Here is a 22150-nt window from a genome sequence, read left to right as displayed (position 1 = left end):
GGGGGAGGTGCAGCAAGACCCTCTCCCTCCCCCACCACTTCATCTTCCTGCTTTCCTGGGAGGGAGCGGCGAGGCAGCATCCGCGACCACCCACCCACGGTTCTCGTAGCAGAGCAGGACGGACGCTGTTTTGCATCAGGGGCTGTCTGCCCCACAGGGGCTGGGGCAGCTGGGGCTGGGGGCTGCTTGCCAAACCCTTGAATTGCTTCCAAAATTCTTTGGGTTTTTCCACTTTACAAACATCGCAGATTTTCTTCTTCCTCCTTGAGACGGCGGGACGAGGCCGCCTCCGCCCCCTGCTCTGCCGCCAGGCCCCGGCTCCAGTCCGTGCGGGCCCCGGCTCCGGCGGGCAGTTAGGAAGGAGGCTGTTTGCTGTCCCCGAGTCCGGTCAGCAGCGGGGGGTTCCCGTTCTGCTTGGGAGAGACGCGGCTCAGGGGACCGAGGCCGCCACCACAGGGGGACGCCACGCTGGCCGGAGAGGCAGGGCGGAGGTCCGGCGCCATCAGGTCCCGCTCCGGAGGCCGGAGGCCGGGGGGCTGAAGGGGAAACGCCATGGGGAAGTTGGCCAGGTACAGGACGCGGCCGACGCGCTTGGCAACCTGCAGAGAGCCCGAGAGGGAGAGGGTCAGTGTGTGAGAGGGTCTGTGCCCAGAGAGAGGGTGGTCCCAAGCCCTTGCCAGGTCCAATGGGCACCTCGCTGCAGGGCTGCAAGTGATCCGAGGGACAGGACCCAACCCTGGGCACAGTCCTTGAGGCGAGGAAGCGATGCCCGCCCCATTGGGCTGAATGGCTTGCCCTCGGCCAAGACTGCCTCTCCTCTGCCTGTGTTCAGTGGGGCCGAGGTACGGAGGCGGGATGGCGGCTTGACTGGCAGCGGAAAGACTAAACCCATGGGCTTTGTCGGGTCTGGCGCAGACTTGGCTCCTGTCTGTGATTTCGCCTTCCCCCAATATGCAGCCAGCCACACTACTGCCAGAGAGGCCAAGGCTGGACCTGGGCTCCGGTGAAGGAAGCTCACAACTCCCTTCCTGGCCACAGGCCCTGGAGGGCAAGGTGAGTCTCTTTACACACCCCTTGTCCCCTCCCCATTTCCCACCGCCCCATCCCCAAGGCTGGGGCCAGGGCTTAGGCAACCGCAGGAGCTTTAAAGCATCCAAGTGGGAGAAGCAGCGAAGGAATGTAGCATGGGCCCAGAACCTGCAGCTCCCTGAACTAAGCACGGGCAATGTACCGAGAAGCGACGCACTCCCAGCCCCGATGGGGGTGACCAGACACGGGCTACCTCACCTGGGCCCGGACCTTGAGCGCTGGCCCCAGCTTCAGCCCCATGTTGGTCAGGAGGTGCTCCTCGGTGAGCAACGGTAGCGTCTCCCCATCAATGGCCTGCTCCCTGAAGACCTGGGCGGCAGGCAGGAACAGAGTCAGGGAGGAACTGGCAGGCTGAGCTTGTTCCGACTCCGTGCTGGCTTCAGCACACGGACCCTCCGGCGCTGGCCCAAGCACGCGCGTGCACACACACAAGCTACAGGCACAAGGGCCCAGCGGGGAGGGCTCCCTCCAGCAGCAGGCCGAGGGTTTGTCTGCATGACCTCATCCTTGTAGCCACACAGTGGCAGGGTGAGGCGCAGTGGCCACTGACCCGCTTGGGGATCGGCTGTCGTGCTGGAGCGAGTTTTAACAACATGGGAGTGAGTTTTAAGGTCATAGGTTCTAATCCTGGCTCTGCCCCTTGTCTGCTGTGACCTCAGGCCAGTCACCTCACTTCCCTGGGCCTCAGTTTCCCCTTTGGTAAAATGGTGATTGAGACTGAACCCCACATGGGATGGGGACTATATCCAATGTGATTTGCTTGTATCCACCCCAGCACTTAAAAAGTACCTGGTACATACTAATCACTTAAATACAATTATTATTCCACCAGCCTGTGCCCATGGCTTCTGCCTGGTGCCTGCGGGGTAAGACCCTGGGCTCCTCATGAGCTTGCAATGGGAAAGGAATCCACAAATTTTGGCCAATGTGATAAAAACAACCCAAGCTCCCTTCCAGCTCCAAATCCTGGGCCCAGTTCAGTCCTGGGGTTTGGGAGATGAGAGTTTCAGCTCCCTCGCCACAGCTCCACAGCTGGAGAACCTGCCCTAACATCTTACCACAGAGTGAGGGATACAGGCTGTGTGGGGAAATGGGGTGTGGGAGGGCTCAAGGGGAGGGGGCATGTACATACCTTTCCCACCCTCCACCAACCCCTGGGAGACAGCAGATAAAACAAAGAAGGGTTGAAACAAATATGGGCCAGCAGATGGGGGCTTGACCAGCCTCAACCCTATAACCACAGTCTTATAATAATAATGGTATTAAGTGCTTACTATGTGCCAGGCACTGTACTAAGCACTGGGGTGGACCCAAGCAAATTGGGTTGGACACAGTCCCCGATCCATGTGGGGCTCACAGTCTCAATTCCCCTTTTACTGATGAGTTAACCGAGACCCAGAGAAGTGAAGTGACTTGCCCAAGGTCACACAGCAGGCAAGCGGCGGAGTATTAAAACCCATGACCTTCTGACTCCCAGGCCATGCTCTACCCAGTACACCACGCTGCTTCATCTGTCCACCCGCAGCTCAATCCCAGCCTGGCTCTGACCCTGTCCTGCCCTTGCCCTGCTCCAGCTCCAACCTGTCTCCCCCCCCAGCCCCGGTTCTGGCCACTGATCCAGTGATTGAAGTATGCATGTGTGCGTACGTGTGCATGTACTACACGGATGCACACACCCCTGCGCTTGTGTCCAGCCCAGCTTAGGATGCAGAAAGCCCAGAGAGAAAGACGCCTTGCTCCCTCCTCAACCTCCTCTCCCTCCGGGCTGGCAGCTCCTGTCTGGCTCCACTTCCTCCCTGAGAGGTTCCTCTCTGGCTGCCAGCCAAGCCCTGTCCCCCGCCGCCGTCTGCCCGGCCCCCTCCCCCTTACTCCCCTCCCCGCCTCTTGGCACGCTGCAGCCTCCACGGCGTCCAGACGGCTCCGGAAACGGCCCGCTCGCCCGGGGGCCCGGCTCAATGGGGCGTTCACGCAGCTCCAACGCTGCACAGACAGATGGTGCGCGTGCGTGCATGCGAGAGACAGTGTGTGTGTACACACACGTGCATGCGTGTCCTATGTGTCCCCCTGCCCCCACACTGGACATCTGGGTCAGCTCCGGGGAGCGGGAACCGAATGTGTGCGTGTCTGGATGCTGGGAAGACTGCACAGGGGTGTCCTCCGGCCCCGGGGGCACGTGTGGTGCTCAGTATGTGTCGGTGAGAGGGTCCTGGGGGGCCCGGAGCGATAGCAGCTGCTCCAGCCGTGCTGCTCAGCTGCAGTTGGCCAACTTCCGAGCTGGCCCTCCCTCAGGGCCCGGGGCACGACCCCCCCGCCTGGCCTGTCACCTCTCCCCCGGGGCTCTGGTACCTGCGTATACTCGCTGCAGCCAGCCAAGCTGCCCACGAAGCTGCACACGTCCTCCACTGTCCACTTGCTGATGTCCTCCAAGGTGGGGCTGTCTTCTCCGTCCAGGAAGAGGCCGCCCACTGCGCCTGGGGGGGCCGAAGGGGGAGCCATAAATCACTCGGCCCCCCCCACCCTGGTCTGCCGCTACAGCGCCCGGAGGGACTCCCCTCCCCGCCTGCCCGTGTTTAATGACCCGTCAAGTCCGGCGGCGGCGGTGGCGGCTGCAGCAGCAGAAGTAGGGTCAGCGCTTGGCGCTGGCTGCAGGGACCAGGAGAGCAGAACGGGAGTCGGGAGGTAGAGGGGACACACCCAGCTAATGCCTCTCACGTGTGAGACAGACTTCAGCTGCTGCCAAACAAACACCAGCCCCACTCCCAGTCTGCCCCCACCCCGTCATCAAAAGACTCCAGCGGCTCCCCCAACCTCCCTCACTCGTGGAACTCGCAGCTGGGGAGGGAAGAGGCAGGAGATGTGCACGGGGGAAGTCAGGTTTGTCCAGAAGTGGGGCCTGGGAATCTAGAGATTCAGAGCCCCAGGGGTTTAGTGCCCGGAGTAGCCAGAAAGTAGATGGGGAGGATCTTGGGGGCCAACTTGGGCATGCTCAGACCCTCAGACACACAAGCGCTTTAAACAGTGCTTGGCACACAGTAAGCAATTAAATATCAACATTATCATTATTATTAACAAATACGCATTTACAGAATTTACATCATGGGGAAAGCCTCTGCCTCCATTGACAAAACTTCTTCCCTAAGAACAGACCAGCTACCTGTCCCCTCACCAACCCAGCTGCCTCAGTAGAGCAATCAAGTCGGATGGCTCATCTACAGACCCCACAAACCACTCCTGCCCCACATGTCCACCCAGAGTGACTGCTAACCTCTGAGCTGTGATGAAAAAGGCTCCAGAAGGCTCACCCGCCAGCCCTACCCCCTGGCCTGCCTCAAACTAAACTGGCCAATGGGGGACATGGGGTGTGTTCCAGGAGGGGCACAAAATTGGATACAAATCACTCACACATGGAGCTGGTTTGGCTGCTGACTCCACTTCCTGTATCTCTCATCTACTGTCCTGTTTTCCACCAACACAAGGCTCAGCCCGGCCTCCCATCAGTCTCATTGTGGGCGAGGCTGAGTGACAAAGTGTCACCCCAACCAGCAACCCCATCTCAGGTGCACAAGACCCCTCTTCCCCACCCCCTACTGACCCCTCACTCTTTCTCATCCAGCTGGTGCCCTGGGCAGGCTCATTCTACAGGCCAGAGGGGAGCTGAGCCAGAAAGGTCCGGCAGTCTCTAGTCCTCACCCCTGTGGTCTTTGGAGCTATAAGCCTCTCCCTCCATCTGCCTCTCCCTTAGCCCCTGAATCCACAATTCTCCCTGTCCCAGTGAGCTTGAACCTTGCATTCCCCGACTCTACCTGCTCCCTGGAAGGTTGAGCCGAGCTGGCCGCTCACCTTTTTCCAGCGGGCGGGGGGCTCCTGCTGAGGGCAGGGCTGACGGGTGGGCTGGGACCGTTGGTCATCAGCATCCCAGGACCCTTCCCGGGCTGGCAGGAGGGGGTGTGGAGGGCAGTTCCCTCCTCACCCTCAGCCTGACACTCCTTCCCTCTGGACCCCTCGCCCCGCACAAAGCCGACGGCTGAGAGTGCCTTGTCCCAGGAGTCTGGCTCCTGGGAGCGGGGAGGGGAGAAAGAGACAGCGGGGGCTGCTGCCTAGGACAGCGAGACCCCGGGGCGGGGGGAGGAAACAGGTGGGGAACCCACACCCACCTGTGTGGAAGTACGGGCTCATGGTGTAGGGAAATCCAAAAGGCAGCGGCTGGGCTGGGGGGAGAGGTACCGGGGGTGGGTACTTCCCCTCGTTCTTGGTCCCGAGCACACGGTTGGGGGATTCGGCACTGGAGCCTCCGCTGCCCAGGCCCCTGGCATTCCCCACTGGCTCCCCGCCGCCCTCGCCGGTCTTGCCCGGCTCCTTGCCGCCTCCACCGGGGAGGCCTCCGGGGAGTCCACTCTCTGCCGGGAGGCCCTCGGGCTTCTCCTCGCCCCCGTCGGGCTCACTCTCTGAGTCCTTCATGTCCTCATCCGCTCCGCCATCTCGCGGCGCTGCTTCAGACGCCTTGACCTCGCTCGGGCCCGACCCCTCCACCCGGGCGGCGCCCCCCTTGCGGGAGGCCCGGCGGCCAGACTCCCGGGGTGGGGTGGCGGGGCTGGGGGTGCCGTGGGGGGTCAGCGGGAGCAGCGGGGCACTGCCGTGGCGTAGGACCAACATGGCGTTGCGGCGGGAGGCGTCGTCTCGGAGGGCCGAGCCGTCGGGGCCATCGTGCACGCTGCGCAGGGCGGGGTGGTCCGGCGGGAGGCCCGGGGGCAGGCTCAGCCCGTCCCCCACCAGGAGCCGCTGCCGGTGCAGGGTCTCCAACTCCTTGTGGCGGATGATCTCTGCCGACATCTCCAGCCTGCGAGGGGAGGGGGTGCTGAGAGCCGCTCTGGCCAGACCGCCCCCACCCAAACGCCACGGAGCCCCCACTGTCTCCTCGGTCATCCCGCAAACACCCCACAGTCCGGCAGATGGGACACCTTCCCGCACAGCTATCTACAAGGTGGCTATGTACAAGGTTGTCTTCAGAGGGGCCAGGAGGGATGGGGCCTGGTGGGGTGGGGGAGAGAATTGGAAGACAGGTGGAAGGAGGGGACAGAAGACAGGCCTCACTATGGGGCAGCTGAGAGAAAGAGGATGTGAGAGACTCCTCCCCTTACCTGGCCAGATTCTGCTTCCGTAGCATTTCCTGTTGGCGGGCGAATATCTCCGCCTGGGCGGGCTGCAGGAAACCGTATCCTGAGATGAACAGGGGATATGGTGAAAGCTCAGAGGTGAAGGGGGCTCCAGGTAATCCCGAACCAATTTGATTCCCTTTGCCTAGTTCTTTAAACATTCCCCTGTCCCAGCCCCTCTTCCACCAGTAAACAAAAGCAGCACAAGTGAGTGCGCAGGCACACACACACAGCCATGTGGCTTTGTTTTACAGCTTCACCACCCTCCACCACATGGACACCCACATTCTTGTCTCACACACACACGGACACCCAGGGTCACAGAGCCATTGAGGCAAAGAACCATGGTCACTCCAAACAGAACCCACCATATTCACTCCCAATAACCCCATCACCTGTCCCAGGTGCACACCCACCAAGCGTACAGACACTTCCACCACGGTGGCTCACCTGGAGTCTGGCACAAAGCTGAGGGTACTCCCAAGAAAGGGGGTCTCAGGTGGGGGCCCAGGGCGATGTGGGGTGCGTTCTGGGGTGACAGCAGAGGCGGGGGGTGGGACATCTCTCTGTGAAAACAATTGGAACATCAGTCCTGGTCACCCATCAGGATTTAGGGGATTCCCTCCCCACCCGCCACCTTCCAAGACTTCGACTGGGGGCCGCAGCTCAGCCCCTTTGTCCACGGGGTGATGGGCCGCGGAAGCTGGGCCTCCACCACAGGAGGTGCGCGGGGCAGGGGTCGTCCCTGGAAAGAAGCGGGAGAAAGGGGCAAGCAGTGAACCACCTCCAGTAGCGGCACCTTCCTGGCCGGCTGATGACCCTTAAGCCCTTGTAATGGCCCTTTAGAGCGGAATGGGGCCAGAGTGAGGCCACCAAGGTGGGGGCACAGGCGGGAATGATTAGGTGGGGCTGGAAAAGGAAGTATCAGGTATTCGATTCCCCACCCCAGCAGGTCCCTCTCGGGGAGAAAACCCTCCCCCCGTCTTCCCCCACTTTACCATCCTCCTTCCCCATCCTCTATCCCTTTCCCATCTCCCTCCTCCTCTCTCATCCCTTTCCCTCCTTTCTCCGCCCATCCCCCTAACCCTCCATCCCATTCCCATCTTCCTCTCCCCCCCCCGGCTCTAAACTAATTGCGACGCGGGGCGGAGGAGAGGGGAGGGGGCGGCGGCGGTGGATCGACCGGCCGCGGCTGCAGCTCCCACTAATCGTCTCAGCGGCCGCGTCCCTGGCAGGAGCAATTCATCTCGGGACGCAGCGCGTGACCTTCGGCCGGGCGCCGGCTGCAGCTCGTGTAATTACACCGCCAAGTGTGTAATCACCTGCCCGGCCCCGCGGCCCGCAATTAGCCCCGCGCCGCCGCCGGGCTGCGGGCGGGACAATTCCCACCGCGTGGCCGGGCCGGGGAAGGGGGGGCCCCGAATTAGCTCTAATCGCGGGGAGCGGCACAGGCCGCCAACCGACCGCGGCCTCTCGGAGGAAGCAATTCGAAGATCCTGGCGGCCGCCTCGACCGTTTCCCGGCCCAGGCCCGCCCCCGGACAGTGACCCGCCGCCGGGATACTTCCTGGCCGAGTGGGTGGTCTTCGTTTGCCTCGGGGAACAACGCCTCTCCCCTCCACCGGCAGAAATCTCCAAAGTCTGGACCAAGGAGTCGCGTCATTCTGCCCAGAGTCTGGGGGGGGGGGGGGGGTAATAGTAATAATCATCACGGTGTTTCTTAAGCGCTTACTATGCGCCACGCACTGTCCTAAGAACAGGGTTAGATACAGGGTAATCAGGTTGGCCCACGTGGGGCTCACAGTCTTAATCCCCATTTTACAGATGAGGGAACCGAGGCACTGAAAAGTGAAGTAGCTTGCCCGAGGTCACTAAGCGCTGGAGTCGATATAAATAAATCAGGTTGGACAAAGGGGCTCAGTCCTAATCCCCATTTTACATCGGAGGTAACAGGCCCAGAGAAGTGAAGTGACTTGTCCGAGGTCACACAGCAGAGAAGTGGCAGAGCAGAGATTAGGACCCACGACCTCTGACTCCCAAGCCCGTCCTCTTTCCACTAAGCCACGCTGTGGGGGATATACACGTATGTATGTATGTGTGTGTTTGTTTGCATCTGCACGCACACATGTGCTCATTCGCTCGTTCCTCAGACTTGTGGTTTCAGCACCTCCCCGCCTGGCTCCATTAAGCAATCCTGAGGGTGCAAACTGTGAGCCTGCTGTGGGCAGGGATTGTCTCTATTTGTTGCTGAATTGTACTTTCCAAGCGCTTAGTAGAGTGCCCTGTACAAAGTAAGCACTCAATAAATACGATTGAATGAATGAATGAAAAGCGGGGTGAGAAGCAGTGTGGCCTCAAGGAGAGATCACGGGCTGGGGAGTCAGGACCTGGGTTCTAATCCCATACTCTGCTACTTGTCTGCAGTGTGACCTCGGACAAGTCACTTCACTTCTCCGGGCCTCAATTACCTCCGATGTAAAATGGGAACTGAGCCCCTGACTTTGTCCAAGCTGATTTATTTATATCGACTCCAGCGCTTAGTACCATGCCTGGCACATAGCATTCATTTAACAAAAAAACATAAAAAAGTGCCTCACCCGTGGGCAAGGGGCAAATCATGGCCCACAGAGGACAAGCAAGTGACCTGAGACTCACTTGAGAAGCAGCATGGCATAGTGGAGAGAGCACAGGCCTGGGAGTCAAAAGGTCACGGGCTCTAATCTCAACTCCTCCACATATCTGCTGTGACCTAGGGCAAGTCACATCACTTCTCTAGGCCTCAGTTACCTCATCTGTAAAATGGGGATTGACTGTGCGCCCCATGTAGGACAGGGGCTGTGTCCAACCCTATTTGCTTGTATTTGTTAAGCACTGTACTAAGTGCTGGTACTAAGTGCTTAACAAATACCACTGTTTCATGGAATTCAGGTATCCTTAGTGCTTCAGACTGGCACTCTTACCCTCCTTCCCCCTCACCCCTCAATTCCACGGGTTCTTGGGGGGTACAGGAAGGGTACAGGACTCTGGGGTGACTCAGAAATAAGGGCGTGGTGGACAGTATGGACAGGATGCCGTTCTCCCCTGACGGAGTCCAGACATGAGGTTCAGTATCAATTGCATCCTCGCCCCAACCTCCAGGCTCGGGCCTCGATTTTCCCTCTGTCCCCCCCAGCCCCAACCAGGCAACAGCCCAGCCCCTCCTGTCACAGCTTCTCTGACCCTGCAGTCCCCAACCCGGGCTCAAGCGGGAAGGGAGGGGGCCCAGCTGGGGCGGGGGGGCCCTGCGGGAATCTGTGCGGCAGGCAGCAACCGCTAAATTTGATCCGTCCTTTACCGGGAGACAAATGGGGCTCGAGGCTTAGAGAGTATTGACTTTTCCTTAACAATAAGCGCTAATGGCCTTCAAATAATCGATATTTACAGTCATTACGGGGTGCACATTACCCGGTTAAAGCCGGCCCCGCCTCTTAACCCAATCGTGTCACCAACCCCAGCCGAGGCGGCCAGGGCTGGGGGGGTGGCGGGGATGGGGGGAAAGGGGGACCCCTCTCTGCCTCCCTCCAGCCCGGGGAGGGGGCTTAACAGAGAACAGGGCTGGAGTTGGGGATTTCTAGTATCTGCTAAAATGGAGTTGAGGGTCCTGGCCCCTGCTTTTTAGGTTCCAGATCCCCTTCAGCCCCAACCCCAAGAAAAAATTCTCACCCAGCTACCCCGACTGGGGTGGGAAGTGGGAGGCGGAGAAAGGGAAGGTAATCTGGTTTCCCCCCTGGAAGTGGAGGCAGGAGAAATCGGGGGGAACCCCCATCCCGATATGAAAGGCCCCCCCACCAGAGTCAGGGACCATGTCTAATACCCACATGTGTATTCTTTCCCAGCACTCAGTACAGTGCTCTGCACACGTTTAAATAAATACTACCACAACCGATGCTAAATGTCAGTCAACCAAACCAACGTACACCAAGCCCTGTACCAGACGACTACTGGGGTCAGGGAGCTGTCCCGGGTATTTACTGCATGTACAGGAGAGCTGTACTGGAAGCCTACTGCATGAAGAGCACTGTGATGGCTGCCTATTACATGCAGATCACCAGACTGAGTACTTGGGAGAGTTCAATTGAATAAGAGACACGTTTCCCTGTCCGTACTGGAGTGTGAACTACCCCCGCCCTCCCCCTTCCCAAAACAGCTTCCCGACTTGGTAATGACCCAGTTAACACTCTCTCCCACCTTTCTCCTCTCTCCCCTTCTTTATCCAGCCCAGCACAGTGCTGGTCCTGGTCCTCCCCCCAGCCTCAGGGCCCCTGCCGTGACTCCCATGTGGGAACACCTGGGCCGTGGGGTTGGCCAGCCATAGAGACTTAACTGATTTTCCAGATGGGGAGGGGGAAGGGAACACTGGCTTTTACATCCCTCCAGCTCCCCCCATTCTCCAGCTAAGTTCCTGACATTCCTGCCCCCCCCCTTCCCTCTCCCAGGGCCTGGAGTGGAGTGGGTCACGGTGGCTGAGGATTTAAGCTGGGCCTGTGGCTTGGAGGACGTGGCCCTGGGGGTTTCTTTCCTTGACAGCCCAGAGAGAGAGGATCCCACCACTGCCAACCAGTTTGTAAACAAGCCCCAATCCCAAGGGTTCTGAGGCAATTGAACAGGGATGTAAACTGAAGCCTAGACTCCTGGCTCTGATAGGAGGCACAGTGTGAAGATGAAATTGGGTGCCTCGATGTGGATAGGTGCAGGGATGGATTAACTCTCTTATGGACCTGAGGCTATTAGATTTTGGAGGGGGGGAACTCCTTGAGCGACACATGACCCCATTACATCTTGCTGCCCACAGCGCAGTGTGATGACACTTTTACATCATACCGCATATATTAGTGGATTTCCCCCGCTTCTCCCTCTTCCTTGTCCGCATTTTGCCCCACGGCCTCCTTCCTCTCCTCATTTTACCCCTCCCCTAAAATCTGCCAAGAGCTTCTCGTACCGGACCCAGCCGGCTCCCCGCCTTCTTTTTTAAATGGTATTTGTTAAGAGCTTACAGTGCCAGGCATTGTTCTAAGCACTGTTCTAAGGACTGGGGTAGATGTAAGGTAAACAGATTGGACACAATCCATGTCCCACAAGGAGCTCACAATCTTAATCCCCATTTTACAGATGAGGTAATTGAGGCTCAGAGAAATTAAGCAAATTGCCCGAGGTCACCCGGCCGATATGTGGCAGGGCCAGATCCTTCTGACTTCCAGGCCTGTGCTCTATCCACTATCCGCTGCTTCTCTCGGATGACTCCTGCTGCCCAGGACAGAATGGTCTGTAAAGGTTAGAGAGGGAGGCAGGAATTGGTGTGAATGTGATCAAAAGCCTTAGGAGTCCGGATCCTCTTGGCTCCTACAGCTTGGGCTGAGGGGCAATGCCTCTTATCTGCTTTAGGTAGGTGCTCCCTGGACTGTCCAGAGCTACCACTGTATCTTGAGGGCCCTGGCACTCTCCAAGACAGGCAGGCAGCTGTGCCCGTGGCTAGGACTGAGAGTGGAGGGGGAAGGGGGCACGCAGGATGGCACAGGTGCGACTGTAGCCAGAGGAAGGACAGGCATCAGGGCCAGTAGCTGGTGTGTGGCTGGGGGCTGCGCGCTTATCCCGACTATGGGTTTGGACAGCTCTCCGCAGGGTGGGGGCATCTGTCTGACCCAGCCATAGGGAGGTTGCAGTGGCGCTGGGCATGACAGCAGTCCCACAAAGGTCACAAGGGTCCCGCGGTGACTCACATATAGGTCTATATGTGTGTAACTTTCTGTGTCTATGATGATTATGGTATTTGTTAAGCACTTACTATGTGTCAAGCATTGTTCCAAGCACTGGGGTAGATGCACGCTAATCAGGTTGGTCACAGTCCCTGTTCTACTGCCCATTTTACAGTTAAGGAAACTGAGGCACAGAGAAGATAAGTGACCTGCTGAAAGTCACACAGCAGATAAGTGGTGGAGTCAAGGACCCAGGTCCTCTGATTCTTTGGCCTGTGCTCTTTCCATTAGCCCATGTTTCTTTCATCTGTCCAGTTACACGTATCTTTGTGGCAGCACAACAAACAGCAGTCTTTGTGTATGCATGACACAGGGTCCCACTCCGGCCTTTTCAGCTATTCAAGCACTGTACAAACATGAACTTCACCATCAAGAGCACCTTCTTGGGAATCAAAGGACAACTATATATGTATTTGTCTCTATGTGTCTGCCTGTCTGTATGTGTGCATGAAATAATAATAATAGTATTGAGCATGTTCTATGGGCCAAGCACTGTACTAAGTCCTGGGGTACATACAAGTTAAGTCAGGTCCCACACTGGGTTCACAGTTAAGTCATGGGGAAAAAAGGTAGTGAATCCCCATTTTGCAGATGAGGGAACTGAGGCACAGAGAAGTAAAGTGATTTGCCCAAGGTCATGCAGCATGTAAGTGGCAGAGCTGGTATTAAAATCCAGAGCCTCTGACTCCCTAATAATGTTGGTATTTGTTAAGCGCTTACTATGTGCCGAGCACTGTTCTAAGCGCTGGGGTAGACATAGGGGAATCAGGTTGTCCCACGTGGGGCTCACAATCTTAATCCCCATTTTACAGATGAGGGAACTGAGGCCCAGAGAAGTTAAGTGACTTGCCCACAGTCACACAGCCGACAAGTGGCAGAGCTGGGATTCGAACTCATGAGCCCTGACTCCAAAGCCCGTGCTCTTTCCACTGAGCCACGCTGCAGGTCTGTGCTCTTTCTACTAGGCCACACTGCTTCCCAGATTGGACACAATTCCTGCTCCATATTCTGTTCACAGTCAAAGAGGGAGAATAGAATTTTTATCCCCATTTCACAGTTGAGGAAATGGAGCATGGAGAAGTTGTCACACAGCAGGCAAGGGGCAGAGGCAGAACTAGTACCCAGGTCTTGTGCTTAGTACAGTGCTGAGTACACAGTTGCTGTTTAATAAATACTATTATTACTACATCTACTGACTCCCCGGCCCATGCCTCTTTCCACTAGGCCATACTGCCTCTACACATGTGTTTGTGTGTATGTCTGTTTAGTTGTGAATGTTCGTGAGCAAATGTAGCCCCCTGAGACCCACAGTGCCTTGGGGGTAGAGGTTCCATACATGCCTCCCCCCCCCCCAGTCCCAAGGACAGGTACCACCCCCTCAGGATGCCCCACACCCCAACCTGCCCATCTTGGACCTGACCCTTCAGTTCCCAGAAGCCCAGGCCCACACCAGCCCCTCAGGCATCCAGAGGACCCTCTGCAATTGTTACCTGTCTGAGAAGTGCGTTTCCCGGGGCTGGGGGACCCCTTGCTTGCGCCGCTGACTGGAGGCACTGGGGGACGAGGAGGGGAGGTGGGCCACAGCCGCCGCTGCCACTTCCTGCCGGACCCGCAGGAGATCTGGTGGAGGAGCGGGGAGAGAGTACCTGTGAGCTGAGGGGACCAGGGGAACTGTCCCTAACGGTCAGAGGTCTCCCTGGACCCACGGAAACACAAACAAGCGTCTGTAAGTAGGAAGCCCAACCCAGCGCCCCCTCCCTCAGCCCCATGCCTCAATCTCCCCCCTCCCACCCTGTGAGTGCCCCCTCTCCTCCCCCCACCCACCCAACACCAGACCCAGAATGAGTTCCACCAACAGGAGCTGAGCGGAGAGCTCCCAGCCCCACAACCCCAGTTCTTCCCCTGGGGAGAATCCAGTGTCTGATCAAGGCCCGGTGCTCTGCTTCCCTGGAGCCAGAGAGCTGGACCAACAGCTTTTGACCCACTGGGCCATAGAGTTTGGGGCCGGATCCCAGAAGACGTTGCTAGCACCTCAATTGTGGTATTTATTAAATTTATTGAAAACAGAGTAAGTAGACACAATCCCTGCCCTCAAAGAGTTTACAGTCTAACCCTTTGGCCTGGTCAGAGGGCAGGTCTGCTGCAGGGAGTTGAGAATGAGGGTAGAGGGTAGAGGAAGGGTGTAGGGGGCATTCTATCAGGTCAGACCAGGACAGGGATGGTTCACTTAACGTCTCTTCCTGGGGAACAGGCCTAGCTAGGATGGGTTAGTATAGCCCAGTCCCTCAACCCCACAACCCCACCTCAATCCGCACGCTTAGAGAAGTAGCGTGGCCTAGCGGACAGAGCATGGGTCTGAGAGTCAGAAGGACCTGGGTTCTAATCCCAACTCCGCCACTTGTCTGCCATGTGACCTTGGGAAAGTCATTTCGCTTCTCTGGGCCTCAGTTACCTCATCTGGAAAATGAGGTTAAGATTGTAAGCCCCTTGTGGGACAGGGACTGTGTCCACCCTGATTAGCCTGTGTCTACTCCAGCGCTTAGAAGAGGGCCTGGCACATAGTAAACACCCCCCCCCCCCCCACACCCATCCACCACCAGCTGGGGGCTGTTCTCCCCTGATTCTCACACAGATCAGGGCCCGTTTCAGAATGGGGGGGTCCTTTGTTCTTCCCCACCCCCCCCCGCCCCACATCACTTAGGAACATACCTGTCATTCATTTATTTATATTGATGGTTGTCTCCCCCATCTAGACTGTTAGCTCATTGTGGGCAGGGAATGTATCTGTTTATTATTGTATTGTATTTTCCCAAGCGCTTAGTACAGAACTTTGCACACGGTAAGCACTCAATAAATGCGACTGAATGAATGAATGAATGGATGAGGCGATCCCTCCAGCAGGGAAGAAATGCTTCACTGCTGAAGTAAGCTATGGACTGCCCCATGACCTGCTTACCAGCAGAACTCTTTTCATCTTTTCCTCCCCACATCTTCCCCCATCTCTCTCTGCTGCTTCTTTTAATCCCAAGGGCCAGTGCCGAACCCCTTAGGCTGCTGGAGACACTGCAGAGTCCAAAACCTTGGGGTTCCCACAACAAAGTCACATACAAAGGCACATGAGTTACAGGCCCCCTCAGAACTAGACACCTCACAGACACATAGTTACAGTCAGGCACACTGACCCCTGTCACACATGTACAGATACACTGTGGCACACCTAGTTACAGACCCAACCACACACCCTCAGACCACAGGTAAGAAACACAGGCACACACACACTGACCCCCATCACACATGTACAGATACACTATCGCACACTCAGTTACAGACAGTGAATCAGATGCACAGTTAAGAAACATAAGCACACACAGACTGAATCACGCAGATTCACAAAGACACCCTGGTGGGGGATGGTTCTACCGGGGAGGGGGGAAAAGGGGGAGGACGGGAGAACTGGATATGATGAGGGAGGGGCAAGGGTACCTAGATGGGGTGGACAGATTCTATATAGGTGTAACGGCAGCAGCACTGAGCTCCTGTAGATCCTTCTCGAGACAATCCCCTTTCCAGATTGAGCCTCGGATTTCTGGGCCAAGCCTCCCCTTCCCCGCCCCTGGTGAAATCTACCCCTGCAATTGCCCACGCAACCCCCTCATTTTGAGGTCCCACGTCCTCTCTCCATCTCTCCCTCCTTTCCCCCTGCCTCCGGGGCAGCCTCTGCCGCTCCTGACTAATTCCCGAAGAGCGCGGGCGGGCACTTCCCCGACGCTGCAGTGCAGCCGGCGGTGGCGGGGGCGGGGGCAGGCAGCCAGCCCCGGGCGCCGCTCCGAGCCGATGACCCCCCTCCCCCGGTTCCCCCCTCGTTATTTACAGTCCTGCCCGCCGCCGCGGCAGCCAGTTGGATGATTGACACCGCGACGCCGGGGACCGGGGATCCAGGCACGGAGACAGTCTGGTGCCCCCCGGCGCGAGAGGGGGAGCGGGGGCGGGAGGCAGGGGAGGGGGGCTGCAGGGCGGGGGATGGACGACACTGGGCTGGGACTGGGGCTGAGCGAGGAGGGGGGTGTGGGGGAGGGCAGTTTGAAAAGGCTTCTGATAGATGAAGATTTGGTCAAGGATTCGCGCTGTTGCTGCCTCAGTGCCCTGGAGCATGAATCAGGCCTTGGGGGTGGATGGACTGGGTCCAGTGGACTCTGCGGTCACAGAAGGACGACGCTTCCTTTCTCCCCCGACTCCCTCACCCTTGACCCCCAAGCTCCAGGCGGCGGTGGTGGAGACTGCAGCCTCTCTGGGAAGGGATGGGAGTCAGCCGGCCTCACTGAAGGGGGAGCTCAGAAAGACTGGATGAGTGGAGGGGCTGAGGTGGCAGTGAGGGTGCTCGTGGGCCCTTGGGGATGTGTGGGTTTGTGAGTGAGTGGGTGCTTGTGAGCTTTTGGGGCTGTGCGGGGCTGTGAATAGTGGGAGCTTGTGGGCCCCTGGGGATGGTGCGGGTGCGTCAGTGCTTTGGGGACGTGTGGGGTTATGAGTGGGTGCTTGTGGATCTTTGTGGACGTGTGGGTGTGTGCGTAGGGGGAGAAGAAGTAGCGTGGCTTAGTGGATAGAGCACGGGCCTGGGGATCGGAAGGACCTGGGTACTAATCCCGGGTCCGCCACCTGTCTGCTGTGAGCTTGGGCAAATCATTTCACTTCTCTGGGCCTTGGTTACCTCATCTGTAAAATGGGGATTCAGACTATGAGCCCCATGTTGGAGAGGGACTTTTTCCAACCTGATTAACTTGTGTCTACCCCAGTGCTTAGAACAGTGCTTGGCATATAGTATGCTCTTAAGAAGTACCATTATTATTATTCTTGTGGGCATTTGGGGATATGTGGGTGTTTGAGTGGGTGTTTGTGGCCCTTGGGGACATGTGGGTGTGTAAATGGATGCTTGTGGGTCCTTGGGGACATATGGGGCTTGTGAGTGAGTGGATGCTTGTGAGCCCTTGGAGACATGTAGGTGTGTTAGTAAGTGGGTGCTTGTAGGTGTGTAAGTGGATGCCTGTGGGTCTCGGGGAAGTGTGGGTGTGTGAGTGATTGTGGGCTTGTGAGTCCTTGGGTATGTGGGACTCTGTGCTTGAGTCTTTAGGCACACGTGAGTGCATGGGTCTTGGTATGAGTTTAGGTGGGGTGTGTCTACATATGTGTGACAGCCTTTGTATGTGTTTTTGAAGTGTGCTTATACATGTCTGCTTATCCTCCACTCATCTTTCTCATCTCTCACATATTCAATCAGACACCAAATCTTAAGTTCTACCTTTCTTCTCCAAACTGCTATGCCGATCCAAGTGCTTATCCTATCCCGCCTTGACTACAGCATCAGCCTCCTCACTGACCTCCTTGTCTGTCTCCCCCATCCCAATCCATTCCATAGTAAACTTGGCTGCCCAGATCATTTTTCTAAAAGAACATTCAGTCCATGTTTCCCCACTTCCTGAGAACCTCCAGTGGTTGCCCATCCACCTCTGCAACGAATAGAAACTCCTTCAATCGGCTTTAAAGCACTCACTCACCTTGCCCTGTCCTATTATTACCTTGCTGATCTCCACTGTAATCCAGCACACTGGCTTTGCTCCTCTAATGCCAATCTTCTCTCTGTACCTCTTTCTCACCTATCTCACCCACATCCATCCCACATCCCACACCCACTCACATCCCGCCCACATCCTTCCCCCTTCATATCTGATAAACCATCACTCTCCCCACCTTCAAAGCCTCATTAAAATAACATCTCCTCCTCCAAGAGGCATTCTTCCCTAAACCCTCATTTCCCCTACTCCCTCTCCCTTCTGCAGTCACCCTTGCAATTGGATTTGTACCCTTTAAGCACTTGATATTCACCCCACCCTCAGTCCCACAGCACTTACGTACCTATCCGTAATTTATTTTAATGCCTGTCTGCCCCTCAAGCTGTAAATTCCCTATGGGCAGGGAACAGGTCTACTAGCTCTGTTACAGTGCACTCTCCCAAGTGCTTAGTACTGTGTTCTGCACACAGTAAGCACTCGGTGGATATGTTGGATTGTGCATGTAAATGTGGAGAAACATGTATGTGGTTTAATGTGTGCATGTGTATGTTTGCATATGTGGGTGGTGTGTTAGAATGTGCCGGTTTATGTCACTGTTGAGGAGTGCTCATATGTGGGTGTGTGTGAGAGGGGGTAAGTGAAAGAATGGGCATGTGTGAGGGCATGTAGATTTATGAAATGACAGAGTGTGCACATACGTTGTGGATGTGGTGGGTGTATGTGTGTGTCTCCATATGGTGGGAGTGGAGTCATTACTGTAAGAATTATGATTACTGTTCGGGGCAGGGCCACCGGACTTTCCCAGATCTCCTGCGGTCCCTTGTCTCTCTCCCCACACTCAGCAGAAGAACCTTCTCAATGTTAAGGGCTAAGGAAGGGTGGAAGGAGGAGGCGTGCGCTTCATTTGCCTAACGAGGTTCCCTGAGGCTGACTCCAGGCGAAAGCGTTTTCCCTCGCAGGCGTCCGGGAGACAAGCCGTCCTGGGTGTTCTCCCCTCCCTTCTCCTCCCCAGGCCTCCCTGAGGCTCCCGCCTCCTGCTTCCCAAGCCAGCCTGCTCTCTCCTCCTCCCCTACCCCAGGGCCCCCTCCCGCCTCACAAGGCACCACAAGCCGCCCGCCACTATAGCAGGGGTCGCAGCCTATCAGAAAAAGTGAGTCTGCCGAGGCTGCGGTAGGCAGAGGCCTGGGCACAGCCTCACCAATGGGCTTTGTGTTAGGCTTATCAACAGAAATATCCTTGGCCCTTTTCAGTCTGGTGACCTCGTCCCACACCAGCCTCCCAGGCTGGCACACCCAGGCCCCCATCTCCCAGCTTGGCATGTTCAGACCTTCCTTCTCCCAGCTTGGCATGCCCAGACCTCTCAGTTTCCAGCCTGGCATGCTCCAGGCCTCCCGCCTTCCCGTCTGGCATGCCCAAGGTCCCATCTCCCAGCCTGGCATGCCCCAGGTCTCCCACCCCCAAATGGTGGAGGGTTCGTACCACTGTGGCTGGGCACCGCTATGCCGCTGGCCAGCTGGTAGAGGCGCTGCTGCTGCTGCTCCTCGAAGCTGCTGTGCTCGCTCAGCGCGGACATCATCCGTCTGTAGTGCTCCTCCGGGGTCATCTGGGCGGTTGAGTCCTCCAACAGAGGTGTGTGAGAGGTTTCTGTGGGGATGGGGGCCAGCATGAGGATCTTGGGGGGGCGGGGAAGTTAGTGTGAAGATGGGGGAAGAGAGGGAGAAGGCTGAGAAACTGATAAACTGAGTAACTGAGGAAGGGTGGCAGCCTGAGGGTGTGGAGTGGAGAGAAGCATGAGGATATTGTGGGGCAGAGGCAGGGAAAGGGAGGTTCTGGGGCAGGGGAGAAGCGTGAGGATTCTGGGGGTGGGAATGAGGGGGAGAAGCATGAGGATCTTGGGAGGAATGTGAGGTTGGGGGAGAGGGAGAAGTTTGAGGATTTTGAGGGGATGGAGGGAGGAGATGTGAGGCTCAGAAGAGGAGGAGAAGCATGAAGATCTGGGTAAGGGGAGGTTCTGGGGAGGGGGAGAAGCGGGGGAGTGTGAGCAATAGGGAGAAGCATGAGGATCTTGGGCGGAATTTGAGGCTGGGGGAGAGGGAGAAGGGTGAGGATTTTTTTGGGGGTGGAGGGAGGGAATGTGAGGCTCAAAGGAAGGGGAGAAGTGTGAAGGTCTGAGGGCAGGAGCAGAGAGGGGGAATGTGAGGCTCTGGGAATGGGGAGAAGGGTGAAGATCTGGAGAAGTGGAGGGGCAATGTTAGGCTCCGGGGATGGGGAAAAGTGTGAGTCTTGGATGGGGAAGGGGAGGAAATAAGGACCAACGAGGGTGGAGGTGAGGCCAAAGGAAGATGACCCCTTATTCCCAAGGCAACAAGATCCTTGGGGATCCCCAAGGGATCCCCACGGACTCATAAATATAAAGCGGAAAATGTGTTTGGGGGATGTCCCGATGGCCAAGCAGGGTCAGGGCAGGGAGTGAGCTGTCCCCGGGCCCCAGGACCAGCACCTTCCTGTCAGCATTGCACCTTTGGGGGAGTTGAGCGTGGGGCACCTGTGCCCCTGGTGACCTTACAGAGATGGTCAACGAGACTGACCAGCCACAGTCGCAAGTGCCTCGTGCCGAGCTCCCTGTCAGGACCACATGCCCTGTGTGTGTCGGGGGGGGGGGGCACCACCACCTCCACCATCTGCTTGCCTGGGGGGGGGGGGGCGTGACTGTCTGCATGCGCATGCGTGTTTACTTCTGTGCATGTTTGGGTTGTCTGCCCCTGAATGTGTCAGGGGTGTGTGCAGGTTATGCCATCCCAAACTTAACCCCTGCCTGACCTTTAGTGATTTTCCCAGAACCAGACTCCGTGACCCCTGCCCCCTGGGGAGGCCTGGGAGCGACTGGTTGAGGGAGGGGGACAGAATAGGGGAGTAGGGGGAAGTAGCTCCCATTCGTGTTGTGAGCTGAGACAATCAATGTGAATCATCTACAGGGGGGACTGGGACCCTAATGCTAGTCCCCTCCCCGCCAAAAATACATTTGGCCTCCAAACTCCATCAGGGACAGGGCTGCTCTCCTCAAACCCCTCCAGCCACCCCCAACTCCACACCCCTTCCCCAGGCGAAATCCAGGAAAGGAGGAGGGGGGACTCACCGTTCGGGGACTCGCTCCGGACTTTCTTGGTCTCCAGGGGGCACTCGGAGTTGCTGGGGGGTGAGCACGCTCTCCTTTTCCCTAAAATGTCATCTGGAGTTGGGGAGGCAAAAGAGCGGCAGAACTGAAAATCAGCAACGGGGCTTCGGGTGGGCCGTTGAATTCTCTCCCTGAGCCTCCCACCCAGTGGGGGGCCAGGGGTCACCGAGGACAGAGGCTGAAGATCGGGGCAAGGAACTCCTATCTGACCACCGTCCTCAGCCCCCTTAATCTTACAGATTCCAGCCTTCGAACCCTAACTGTGTTTCATCGCGGATCTTCCCTCAGGGAATTTTGCATGGGCGTCTTGCCAGTGCGGCCCGCTCTGGGGTGGGGGGTGGGGGAGGAAGTCCCCCGACCCCAGCCTTCTTCCTGCTGTGTCTCCAGGCCCACGGAAACGCTGCAGCCGCTTGCATTAGAGCCGCCGCAGCCCACGCCGAGATCTAATACACAATTACCGCGCGCTGGACAGATTCAGAATCAATACCCTCCCGCCCCAGCGCCGGGAAACAGAAAGCGTGATGTTGTAGGGCACCAGGAAGAGCCTGTTTGTCAGGACGAGCATCAAACTCCCATCTATCAGGGGCTGGTTAAAGCCGTGGCTCTCGGAAAAATCCACGGAATGAGAACCCAAGTGGTTGGTCCAGTGTTCCCGCCGGCCTTTATGCTGGCGACCCCACCCTGTGGCCGAACCCAGGGGGCTTTGCCGCCTCAAACTGACTCTGGGTCTCAGCAGGATCCGCATCCATTTCCTGATGAGTGAAGGTTCTGCCGGACTGCAGGGGAGATTACCAGGACAGACAGGTCCCCACACTGGACAGGAAGGGCAGACAGAAAGGACAGGACTGCTAGGGGAACTGAAAGGACAGACAGGCAGGACCGTTAGGACAGACAGACAGACAGGATGGACATGCAGCTAGGACAGACAGGAAGGAGAGAGACGGAGAGACACAGACAGCCAGTAGAGACATGGAAATTCAGACAGGTATCCAGAGACAGACAGGAGTTAACATTGATGGAGGGTGGGGGAGGATATGTCTCTGTCCATGTCTCTCCTTTTCCATCTCCCACTGTTTTCACCTAAAGAGTTATCTGCAGGAGCTGCCAGTTAGTTCCCAGTGACCCCTCCCTACTGAGGACCCAGCCCCAGCCTCCCAGGATGCCTGAAGACCTTAAGAGGGGAATGACCCCGCGGAAGAGATCACCTCATCCTGCTCCCTCCCGCCCTCCCGCACAGACTCCAGACACAGCTGCGCCAGAGCTGCGCCAGCCCAGCCCAACCAAGTTGGAGCTCCATGGCCTTCTTCGATCATCTCATGCCGAGTTAAAAGTACTTCCTTATGTCTAGCCTAAATCCCTCCTGCTGCCTACATGCTCC

At 57.3% G+C, this 22150-nt stretch overlaps 1 protein-coding gene across 3 annotated transcripts in view; it reads right to left on the bottom strand.

Annotated features, from left to right (window-relative positions):
- Positions 1-209: 209 nt before the first annotated feature.
- SAMD11 (sterile alpha motif domain containing 11) overlaps positions 210-22150 on the bottom strand; it is a 79160-nt gene continuing 57219 nt past the window's right edge. For all 3 annotated transcript variants that reach the window (XM_029066709.2, XM_029066711.2, XM_029066712.2), the window contains exons 6-14: positions 20734-20826; positions 19077-19241; positions 13524-13653; positions 6693-6808; positions 6228-6306; positions 5244-5926; positions 3436-3560; positions 1288-1398; positions 210-599 (exon numbers count right to left, since the gene is read on the bottom strand). In XM_029066709.2, the coding sequence (XP_028922542.2) occupies positions 354-599; positions 1288-1398; positions 3436-3560; positions 5244-5926; positions 6228-6306; positions 6693-6808; positions 13524-13653; positions 19077-19241; positions 20734-20826 (1748 nt within the window). In that variant the 3' untranslated portion in view covers positions 210-353. The remainder of the gene's footprint in view (positions 600-1287; positions 1399-3435; positions 3561-5243; positions 5927-6227; positions 6307-6692; positions 6809-13523; positions 13654-19076; positions 19242-20733; positions 20827-22150) is intronic.

This window comes from Ornithorhynchus anatinus, chromosome 5 (assembly GCF_004115215.2).
Source record: "Ornithorhynchus anatinus isolate Pmale09 chromosome 5, mOrnAna1.pri.v4, whole genome shotgun sequence".
In the NCBI taxonomy this organism is placed as follows: Eukaryota; Metazoa; Chordata; class Mammalia; order Monotremata; family Ornithorhynchidae; genus Ornithorhynchus; species Ornithorhynchus anatinus.
The sequence above is the reverse complement of the archived record's forward strand: the minus strand, read 5'-3'. Positions and strand labels throughout refer to the sequence as shown.